We start from the raw sequence: 12,628 nt of genomic DNA on the forward strand, positions 1-12,628 counted from the left end.
AAATCAAAGAGAGAGAGGAGGAAAAAAAATGATAAAAGTGGTAAAATTTCAAAATAAGATACTTAAAATGATGATTCAACAATACTGAATGATCATTCCATTCTGTTTAAAAGATGGCCCAGTAACATGACAAAGTTCGTCTAAAAATTAAGTTTGAGAAAATATATATATATCACAGTATCCAGGTCTACTAATGCTAAGCATGTAATAATTGTTTCTCTATTCTATTGGACGGAATGTTTAGTTAGAAAAAACATACAGAATAAGGAAGCCCATCATCTTTTAAATATTCCTTTCAAACAAACCTTTGACAATTACCAAACTATTTACTGAAACGAATTACTCGCATTTTCTGATTGGCATGTGAAGCTCAAAAATACAATAATCTCATTTTTGAAGTAATTGATACTTCATAGACACTATGACTATGACACAAAAGTGTAAAATTTATACATACTCATCTGCAAAATGTGTTTAAACTTTGGGTATGAAATGAATGTTAACCAGATTTTTAGTTTTGTTTTTAATAATGCTTGTACAGCATGTAAGCTTGAATAAAAATAAAGTTTTATTCTCTCCCTGTATATATCCTCATTACTATAACTCTCATGATACCAAGTTAACTTTGGAAATTGCTTTTAGTACCTTTTTATCTTCCAATTTTAATTGTCGTTTTTTTTTCATTTTATTTCTAAAATTGATGGGATACCTCCATTTACATACTGTGGTATATTATTTACCTGCATGCAATCATTTAGGGATCGATCATCTCTACAGTTACAAAAAATATATTCAAAAATTCAGATAAACGTAAAAATCAAAATTGTATTTTACAACTATCAGCAATACACCACCAAAACAACTTTCATAAAAAAAAAGAAAGTGGTACAAGATAACTGGTGTAGTTAATCTATATAAAACAGAAGGCTACCCACAATTAACAGAAAACACTTAGTGACATTATGCTTCAGTTCTTCGCACATCTGACAAAAAGTATTTTATGCTTTTCTTATTTATCTATTAAAATTACTTGATAAAAAATGGTTTATTAATGTTCATCACTGGAAATGAAATATAGTCAATAGCATAACATTCAAGGTAAATGCAAGTCTACTTAATATAAACTTAATCCTTCAAATAGTTAGCTGACAATGCCTTTTAACTGCTAAACACAGTTTTAAGCCAATAAACTAAAAATAACAATGAGATTTTAAGTATTGATCCTATTTTCAAGTGGTGACAGACAGATTTCACAACACTTTTTTTCATAAAAAAATATAGCAGATTTTAAATTACCACCTTCTGTATGCCATAATACACCCTTTCAAAACAGCTAACAGAAAAAAAAAACTAACAACTTAGTTGCATAACAAATCTAAACAATACTTTTCAATTGAGTTTAATTCAGAGTTTCCCATTCTGATAAAAACCTTTTAAAATGTCAATAATATATCTAGCATTGAAATAAATATTGATTCCTTTCACTTCCATGATTCTAAGAAAGCCTTTTGGGAACATTTTGAAACCCTTAGTTTTTATATTAAAAGTAGGACAACAATTGCAAAAATGATTGCAAAATTTAAATATATAATTAATAATGATTCTCTATTAGAAAACAATGCAAAAAATTGTGAAAAGAAAACCTGATTTGGTTGGTATTTGTACCACAATCAAAACATACAAGTAAAAGCAATAATACATTAAAAGTTACAGAATTCAAGGATATATTTTTCCATACCATTTATTTTTTATTCTTACACAAATACTTTATTCATGTGCAACCACTACCACATGCATATCTGTAATAAGTACTTAACAAAAAAACAAAAATTGTAATATATATATATATATATACACCCATATACATAGAATGAGTAGGGCTATATGAGGCTGATGTCTGTGTCCACAAAACTTTTCCCACAGATTAAGTCCAATCTTGATGAAACTTAGCATGATTTTCTAAAAGACTTTATATATTGCATGTGTCTGCTTTTTTAAAGAAATAAGTCAATAACAGCTTTATATTGCACTTTGCTAAAATTAAAAATATAATAGGACCTTATTTTATAATATTTTTTTCCTAAATCACTTCCTTAATGGAGAAGTGGTACTTCTTTTCTTTATAATAATGTACATTAATTTTGCACATTTATCATCATTATTATTATAAACAAAATTAATTTTTATAATAAAACTTCTAAAATTGTGGTAAAGTGAGTTGAATGATGAATTTAAAAGTGAGTCCTCCTAGTGGAGAATCACTGATATTTCAGTAGTTGACTTTTAGTGTACGCTATGAACTGAATTGTTCTGTGAGTGAAGGAACCACAAGTCCTTCATACAGAGTTCATTGCATAAAAATTTGCAGGAATTTTGTGGTAACTTGATCTTCATAAGTTACACAAGTATTTTTTTACTTCAATATGAGTAATATGATCAAAAAACACAATGTTAAAAATTGACAAATGGAAAAGTTAAAATGGAGAACGTCTGAAACTTTGAGAAGGAAAATGAAGGATGGAAGTTACAGAAAGAAAGAGATGGCTTGCTCACTAAATTAGAGTCAAGATCCAGTGAGAAGAATCCAGGAACAAACTGAAAATACAGAAGCACAAACTGCTTGCCAAGATGCAGTTAGAAGTCAAGAGCAATTTTGTGACAGAGAAGCACATTGTTCAGCTCGCCAAGATCCTGACCAAACAGCCTCCTAGGGCAGCATTTTGCCCAGTGCATGTGTATTAAAATTAATTAAACCATTACATTGTTAGGACACAGTAATAAAACAGACAAGTTCAGGTACCCTTATCAATGTTTCTAGAGTACTGAATAATCAAGTGTTTTTCTCTTGAATCTTATTTTTGACATATTAATTATGTTATCTCAATGTCTGATTAAATGTTAATCAATTAAGAGTTAGTGATTCTTCATTTTTTTCTTCAACACTTAAAACATAATAGATAAGGGTGAAGAAAAGTCAAGTCACAGGATAAGGAAACAAAAATATTAATTACATAAATAATATATCCTGATATCCTCATTGTAATAAAGTAGACATGGCAAAGTCTTAGTACTTTTTATACAATAAATTAACAACATTTTCTTTCCATAAGACCACAAATCACAAAGTTTTTAAATTCACATTTTTCACACAAATAAAAAAAGAAATATTAATGAAAAATTAATGACAGAAACCAAAGAACATCTTAACTCAATCAAGAAATACATCATGTCTACTTATGTTATCACGTTTAATGATTTCAACAAACATTTAGACTTCATAATTTTGTATTGGGAAAATTAAGATAATCAAATACGTAAATGTTCATCCTTCCTCAAAGTCATAACCCCTTCTAAGCTAAGTACACAGTATATAGTTGTTTATCTTTCTTAAGAGTTAATATTTTCCTACGCTGAAAATGCACTTCCAATAGATAAATACTTCTTATCATAAAATAGCCTTTCTTGACTAGCACTGTCCTCTATTGGCACAAATTTTCAATGCACATCACTGGAATTCTACCTCCCCCTTCTGCATATCCACATGCACATGATCATGCAGCAGTATTCCACCAATATGAGCACGATACCACTTCTATCATAATAAGCGCCCTGAGATTAGTCAGAAGACCTACACCATATATCATCAGAAATGAGGCAGCTGCATGGGAAATGTGAGAGGGGTAAGTATCAAACGGAAATACATTTTTTAGTGTAGGAAAATGGTAACTTCTGATACAATTATCTTACCTCCTCTCACAAAATAGCTAGAATTACACATTGGACTGGTGGAGGGCCGATAAAAAAAATAAAAAATGATCCACTTCGGGAAGCATCCAAAGAGAGAACAAGAGGTGTGGAACCAAAAGAGAAAACATCACACCTCAGTGGGAGACTGCACAACATCTGATCCAGATATACTCTTCACTCTTTTAATGACAGTGTTGCAAACATAAAAGGCAGAAAAACATGAAGGAATCCCAGAATATGTATGACTGATGAATGAGATCCTTGGGTGTTAAGTGGTTAGGACACAACAAAATGCAGTGGTAGTTAAACCTCATCTGACATCAGATGGTATCTGGAATGGTACACCAGATCTGTAGTAAGTACAGGATCACCTACCTCTTCACATCAAAATGGGAGTTGGTAGGGAAGACGAGCTTCCATACCAAAATCTGTCTCCACTGGTGTGCATTTTCAACACAAAAAAATACCAATCTTGCCAAGAACCAACATCTGGCAGAAAGTAGGAAAGTGGAAAGTCCTGGCAGTGAGACATCTCTGGTCCAAAACCTGATGGCAATGGGTATGGTACTTCCAGTCCACAGTAGAATAAGGATATCTGGCCACACACCAGTGTGAAAAGATATGCTGCATTCAGTTACAACCAACATCAGATCTGCCAGGACACAACATCCAGCAGATTGTAGGAAGAGGGGCCACAAACCTCGGGATGGTAGAAAGGGGGAATGCCACTTTAGGAAAAAAAAAATTTAGTCAGATATGTAGATAGAAACATGGCATAGTGCTACAACCAAAACCTGGCACCATCAGGAATTGCACATCAGATCAGTGGTAGGAAGTGTGATACGTCAGCGACACGTGCAGAATGCCACCACTCTAGACTTAACTGAGTGGTATGATTCATCACTCAAGAGGACAGGCCTCCATAATCCACCACTCCAGTGGCTAGGAACTGATAAGTGGTAAGGACTCCCATATTCCACTAGAAGATAGGAGAGTCCTGAAGACTGCATCACTGGAGACAGTGAAATGGGTGACCAAAATACCCTATTTTGAAAAGCAGGGCTACCATGTCAGAGTTGATCGACCAAAACCTGGGAGCATCTGGAATTGTACATCAGGCCTATTGTAGGAAGAGTCTCAATGCCATGGAGCATCAGAGATAGGCAGCAATCTGCGTCTGCTTTACTCATGTTAGTTCATGGGTGTACGGTCCTGGATGAATATATTTATGAAGCCAAAATCACTAGAGAGAACTACTACCAGTTCTACAGAACTCACCATCTCTACTGTGTGCATAACCGAAACCTGTGACATAATTGATTAGTCATAGACAGCAATAAAATGGAGACACACAACCAACTCCTAGCTGCATCTAGAATTGTACATCAGATCCATGGTGGCAGGATGGACAGTGCAGATTAAAAAAAAAAGTATACCTGGTCAAGCACCACTTGCCACAGAGTGTGATCTTCATTACACTAGCAAAAGTAAAAAAAAAAGTTTGAAAAAAAAAAAAAAGCAGCCTTTGACAATACCAAAATGCAAAAATTTGAATAAACAGTAAAGAAAAACTAAGCCACTAGTATAACGGAAAACATCAAGAAATCTGTGAGCAAAAACCAGCACGTCTGTACAGTACTACTGCCAACTGAGAAGTGATTAATGAATGCAGATGTGAAGAGGGTTAAGAAAGAAGTGGTATTGCGCTCCTATTGGGGAAGAGTTACTGCATGATCATTTGCATGTGGATATGCAGAAGCAGGAGGTGGAATTCCAGTGACATGCAGTGCTGGTTGAGAAAAGCTATTTTGTGAGGGGAGGAAAGATATATCAGAAGTAATAACCCCTTCTAAACTAAGTACAAAATTTGTATACGTTGATTTTTGACCAAAGTTATAATTCCTTTATAACTAGATACATAATCTATAGATGTTGATCTTCATATAAAGCCATTCTTGCATTATTCTCTATAGTTGTTGGTCTTTATTCTAAGCAATTATTCTTGCCTTATTCCCCTACACAGTTTTTAGATGCTAATTTTTATCCAGTGTCATTACTACCATAATTATTCTCTAGCTATAGGTCCTTATTCAAAGCAGAGGAACTGCTAAGCACTGGTACATGGCCTGTGCCCCATTTCTATTTGACAATGCCCGAACCCTCAGTTGGGATCTTGAAAAATCAGGATAGAAAACCATGATTGATATCATACTGAAACACCAAAAATTCCCATAACTATTGGCCAGAGCCCCAAATCTTTTCAGCACCTAGCAACACCTCTAATTAAAGGTAATTATTCCTGCCTCATTCCCTACATAGTCTTTAGATGCTAGTATATATTCAAAGCCATTATTCCCCACATAAACTTCAGCCTCATTTCCTAAATAGTTTTTAACTGTTGGTTTTATTCAAAGCTATTATTCTTGTTATTTCTTAGATGGTATATAGCTGCTGGTTTTTGTTCAAAGCTATTATTCTTGTTATTTCTCAGATGGTATATAGCTGCTGGTTTTTGTTCAAAGCCATTATTCCTGTCTTTTTCCCGACAGTCTTTAGCTGCTTGCCTTTGCTTAAAGCTTTTTTTCTGCCTAACCACTACATATCTATAAATTTTAGTTTGTTTTCCCATCTTTCATCTATATGAAATATTACATTATCTCTGATATTTAGCCAAATTTAATTTAACTACCACAATGCATCCTAACTGTTCAGCATATTACAAAGAATGATTATACCTGAAGTTGTGTTTCATGAGCAACACTTAATGTTTTATTGTTCAATTTTAGCAACATGCACACTGGACAAGCATAATGGAAAGAGATTCACTTCTAGAAACAGAAAGAAAGAAACTATTAATAAAATAAACAAAGCAATAACTATTCACAATCAGTCTTTAACATGCTTTTCATGTGGTGCTTGCTTTAGACACTGTTATTAAGAAAAAATAAAACATCCAGTACTTTTGCTTAGTTTGAAGGGGATAAGTTTTATACTCAGGTATAAAAATTAAGGCCAAATATTATTTCTTTACATAATAATATAATAATTGTACACTGAAAAAAAATCTTGCAGTGATAAAATAATATTTTTAACTTTGCAAAGAAATGTATTAAAGAAGAAAGATTTACTATATTTTGCCAGTTACTTTAAATTCGTAATAACCCCTTCTAAATCAGTTGGATGTACTTTGTGTTCAGCTTCTGTCTACTAATAACAGTAGAATCATGGTGTAAAACTTTTTATATAAATTACCTTTTTTTGTTATTCCACGATATTAAAATTTTACTTGTATTTTAATTTCTTTTAGTTGGTTTAACAGATAGCACAAAAGTAAGTAAAAACCACATTGCATGAGAGAATTAAGAAATAAAGAATAAGAGATAACCTGGGTATAAGTATGTTACAATGTGACAACACTATCGTCAGTATTCTTGATTTCTTCATCAACTTCTTCAGTGCATAACACTGTAGTGTGATCTCTGATTTCATCTTCATACTGGTCATCATCACTAGCTAATGATGTATTTGATGGTTGAGACCCATGGGAAAGTTGTGAAGACCGACCAAAAGACCCTCGCCTTGGAAGAGACACACAACTCTGGTTTGCTGGCCTGCTAGTGATGATTAAATTGGATGAGTTAGCCACCATCATGTCTGTCACTTGATCTAATGTTTTTCCTGCAACTTCAATGCCATTTACTTCCAATACCTCATCATTAACTGCAAGTAAACCTGTACTTTCTGCAAGACCCCCAGGGACCAATCGAGAGATAAAAATACCAGGGACTTTCTCAAGGCCCTGGGGTGTGACCCGCACACTTGTGCCATCTCTGATGTAAAACCCCAGGGGTTTGTCAGACCCATGTTTCACCAGTCTTACTCGGCGACATGTCTCTGGAACAATGTCCACATCAATGATAGAAGAAACCTGACGGAAGTCTTCTGGAAGACTGATTGAAATTTGTGGCCTGGATTTTGGAGCAGATGGGAGAAGATACTGACTTAAGAAGTTGCGCTTTCTGTTGGCATTTCTGTAACCATTAAGCTGTTCCCAACTCTCTCCTATAAACAGAAATTAATACTAATTACAACTACACACTGAATATCTTATACAGAATACTAACCAAACCTTTAATAACACACACTGAAAGCATCACACAGAACACAAATCACAACTTTAATATTATAGATACACAAACAATATGTTGTGGAGAAGATAACCACAACTTTAACACAGACGTTTTACAAATAATACTAAGTACAAGTTTAATATTACATGCACTGAATGTGTCACAAATAACCTGAAACATAACTTCACTACTATACACTGAATGTGTTACAAACAATCCTAACTTAAACATTAACATCCTAGAATGTGTCACAAACAATCCTAACTTAAACATTAACATCCTAGAATGTGTTACAAACAATCCTAACTTAAACATTAACATCCTAGAATGTGTTACAAACAATCCTAACTTAAACATTAACATCCTAGAACGTGTCACAAACAATCCTAACTTAAACATTAATATCCTAGAATGTGTCAAACAATACTAACCATAATTTTAATACCACACACACAGACTAAAAAATTCCAACTAGTACTGAACAGTTAGTAGTACTTGCTAATCAATTAACCCTATGCACGCAGATGGGGGTCAAAGTACACAAGCCACAACCTTTCACAGAATGCCATTCAACATGGTATTGTGTATTTGATGTCAGTTATCAACTATTCATTTTACCCTAAATTACTGACAATTTATGGTAGAGTAAATACCAGATATAATATACAAAAATAGTGAAAAAAACTGCAGATATGCATTTTGGAGGTTCTAGAAGTTATCCCAATTATATAATGTACAAAAGTAACCTTATTCTTCACCTGTACATATCCCTGGACATGTATGATGTGCAAATTAGCCATTTTATGCTAATATTTTGGTTTCTGACAATAATTTTTCTTGTATATCTGATTACACGTGTTAATATTGACTTCAGTGAAAATGTGCATAAACCTGACATGAGATAAACTTTTTTTTTTTTAATTTGTAAACCCCATCTGACCTGAACAATATACACTGAATTTGATAGTTTCTATCAAATTTTGATATACTTCTAATTACTGTTTAATATGTACATATATTTTCAGGTATCATTGTTTGACCATATTTAAGTATAATTATTATTGTTATATTTAAGGAATTGTAGATATCCAAGATGACTATTTACGACTTGATACAGAATCAGCAACAGTAATATATTATATAAGTATGAAGGAATAATGTGTGACACGTTATTCTGATTATATTGTATTGTTTTGTTGTTGCTGTAGGTAACTGACCATGGCATCTGTTTAAACTAGAGACAGGAGCAAAAGTGCTTGAGAGGCACAGATTTCTTTGAAGTTGATGAGCTACTCCAAGGAACTCTTCCAACAAAAAGGAACATAATCAAAGTGATGGTTTATCTTCTCCATCCAAAACGTGCAGGACAGGAACAAAGATCAGGAGAGAATGCAGCAATTATGCTAGCATCTCTTCTGCAGGAGTACCGGCTGTTCTGCAATCTGTAAACAATTTCCACTAAAAATTATACAGAAGCACATACTCAAGCTTTATGAAGATTTTGTTAAACAGTATGGGAAGCTTACCAGAAGAGGCAGTTTGATCTCTGAGCTCTACCTACAATGGAATTCTAAGCAAGAGGAGTTTAAGAAGAAGGAATTTGAAGACAAAGAAATAGCCAACCTTGCCTTGGACAAGAGAAAGAATAAGGATTTGGAAAATCTGAAAACTGTGGGTGGCCCCTATATGTCTTCCAAGCAGGTAGATGAATACCTTGAATCAGAGGCAGATACCAACACAAACCTCATGAGATTGTACTTAGAAGTGAGGTATTCAAGGAACACCTTTCTATCCCTGCCAAAAAATAGAGATTTTTATGCTGATGAAGGATCATAAGAAGTTCCCGTTGCAAACTTAAAGCTGAATCCAACCAACATAGTTTCAAATGCTGAGGTCACGACAGAGGACCTGAACAGAGCAATCAATGTCAATGGGCATCCTGAACGACACTTTGTAATTATTTTAGTAATTAAAAGTATCAGAGAACAAATTTGATAATGATTGAAGTTAGTTTTAAGTGTATTGTTTGTTACATCAAAGCAGCAAACTGTGTTTGATAACATTTTTGGGGCATTAAGCTCAACTAATCCAGATTGCATAAAAAACTTCTGTGAATGGTGTAAACAATGTGACAACATTTTATATTTAGATTTTTAAAACATGGAAGTAAAAACACAAGTATTTTAAAATTAAGCTAAATTTAGTGCTACCACAACCTTTCGGATAAATTTCATTCATGTAGAAGTCATGTTCAGTGAAATACATGTCTAAATATTCAAATAATTAGTAATTCTTTGGCATTTTTCCTTGTGTCAATTTTCAGAGGTACTGTACAGGGGGGTTATACTTTAATAAAAAATTTTTAAAATTATTTTCCATCATTTTTATCCATCTCCAAATTTTGGAGGGGGGTAGAACATGAAGCTGGTATTAACACCCACCCCTATTAATAGCTTTTCCATAACAAAGACAAGGAGAGCAAGTTTGATTATAATATACTGACTACCTAGATGGTTGGAAACCCTAACTTTGACTAGTTTATTATTTTTGAAACAACAGATATAACTGCAATTTGGATTAACGGACTGTTGGAATAGTCAAAGATAGTGATGATCAGAAACGCTTAATTTGATTAATCAATTAGTTTAGGTAACACTAATTAATGTAATCACTGGTCACAGATAATCAATTATACTGAATAAGTTGCCTAGCTCTAATATAAACCATGAATTTTAACATATTCTGAATCTCACAAAAAATTACAACTATACTGGTACATACTAAAAGCATCAAAAACTAACTAAAATTTACAATCATGTACTGAATGTGTTACAAGACATGCAAACCAATACTTCACTTCATAAGCATTTGTTACCTGTGTTGCAAAGAATTGAAATGAATACCGTGGCTAGTTTTAGCAAATTAACAAGTGGTAAAACCTTGAAAATAATCACTTAAATGATAAACTTGTAGAAAAATTTATTCTTGACAATAAAGAAAAATTCTTAAAGAATTTAAAATAAGTGTTACTTAGCCTTTGAATTTAATTACTGTCAAGTTAGATGTGTACTCTAAACAACATTCTCTATAATTAGTGGTTAACTAAGTGCTTACATTAAAGCCTCATAAGGTGTACACAGTAAAATTCTGGAATAAGAATGAACTGAATCACAACTACTATGAAAATCAAAAAGCCTTTAAAATTATTGTCTTGTCCATAAATAATTTTGTAACTGAGAATAAACAGTTAAATAGAAGCAAAAGTTTGTAATGAACAAGGATCATGGAAATTTTGTAACATGTACAACACTTGACTAAATTTCTCTTTCAGAATTAGGACATTCAAGCACAATTTGAAATCTTAGTTATATAAAGGTTGTTGTATGTTATATTAAAATGATTTTGGAGCCTCACTATGTTGTTAGTCTATATTCCCATGTCCAGACATGACCTATGAGATGACTGTGCATCTTTAAAATAGCCTTGCTGCATAATTTTGCATAGGCTATCATGTGCAAAGCACACAACTTTCTGTATGCTTTCCATAATCCATCAAGTGTATGAGGATATTGGTTTCCAAGTTTAAGCAGTCCAGAAATACATAATCACTGCATTCAGCAACTTGAACAATATGTCTTTGTAGAGAATAGCGTTAATACTCGTTTCATTTTACACCAGCCTGTGTACACAACTTCTGTTGTTTTTCTAGCAGAGATCTTTCTTGATTATTTTGCTTACAGTTGCTTCAAGAATTTGAATGGCTTCTTTCCCCAACCCTTGTATTTATGGATTTTCACCCTGCTCTTTCTTTACCATGGCTGGGGTACAACTTGTTACAGGTCTTTTTCTGGATGGTCCTTGTGCCCCAACCTGGTCCTTATTTCTTTATTTTCCAACAGCATCAAGTATAAAGGATATCCTCCTATTGGAAATTCTAAATTCCCAATCTGAGCATATCTTTATGATGTAAGTGTATGAATATTTTTCATTGGAAAAGGCTGTTAAATATACCCTTCCCAAAAGTGATCAATTTTCAGAATACCACACTATCTACGAAACACTCAGCAATGTCAGAATGTATTTTTAATACATGCCATTCCATCATGACTTTATATCAATTGTGGCTGTATAGTGATTTGCATATTCAAAGTTATTTTAAGGTAGCAGTGACTCTTAAAACTGGGCAATTTACATGCTGAGGAAACACTGTTAAACACTTCTTATAACCTTCAAGTTGAGCACAAAAAAGTATGATGTTACAATCTCTGAAAGTACACTTTCAGTCATATACGTCATACGTATAATTAACATGGCAGGGATAAAGAAATACATAAACTGTTTTAACACCATAGCTTTACTTAAGAATGATAAAAACATCTGAAAAATTGATACACATGCTCTTTATGAACATCCTCATAGCTTGAATTGAAAACTTTCCAAAGTTTCTGCAACACTTATGAAATAAGAGTAATTAATTTTAATTAATGCCTACATTAGTGGTAATTAGACTCATAACAATTGGTAAAGAATTTTGAATTTTAAAACACTCAAGCTAAGAAAGAGTAATATCAACAAGTGTGCTAAATTTCATGCTGATATTGGCTTTAATGGTGAAATTATCATACTAACTTATCACTGTCTAAGGTGTTTTAGCAGTTCACTCTGATTTGTCTACAAAGTACTCTACTATTAAACAACAAAATGATCTATGTATATATATATATATATATATATATACATACACACACAAC

General features: G+C 32.9%; 1 protein-coding gene across 1 annotated transcript in view; it reads right to left on the reverse strand.

Annotated features, from left to right (window-relative positions):
• Positions 1–7,121: 7,121 nt before the first annotated feature.
• Positions 7,122–12,628, reverse strand: part of LOC106472139 (partitioning defective protein 6-like) — a 9,495-nt gene continuing 3,988 nt past the window's right edge. The window contains exon 3 of the mRNA XM_013932764.2: positions 7,122–7,809. Coding sequence (XP_013788218.1) covers positions 7,148–7,809 — 662 coding nt within the window. The 3' untranslated portion in view covers positions 7,122–7,147. The remainder of the gene's footprint in view (positions 7,810–12,628) is intronic.

This window comes from Limulus polyphemus, unplaced genomic scaffold, assembly GCF_000517525.1.
Source record: "Limulus polyphemus unplaced genomic scaffold, Limulus_polyphemus-2.1.2 Scaffold5114, whole genome shotgun sequence".
In the NCBI taxonomy this organism is placed as follows: domain Eukaryota; kingdom Metazoa; phylum Arthropoda; class Merostomata; order Xiphosura; family Limulidae; genus Limulus; species Limulus polyphemus.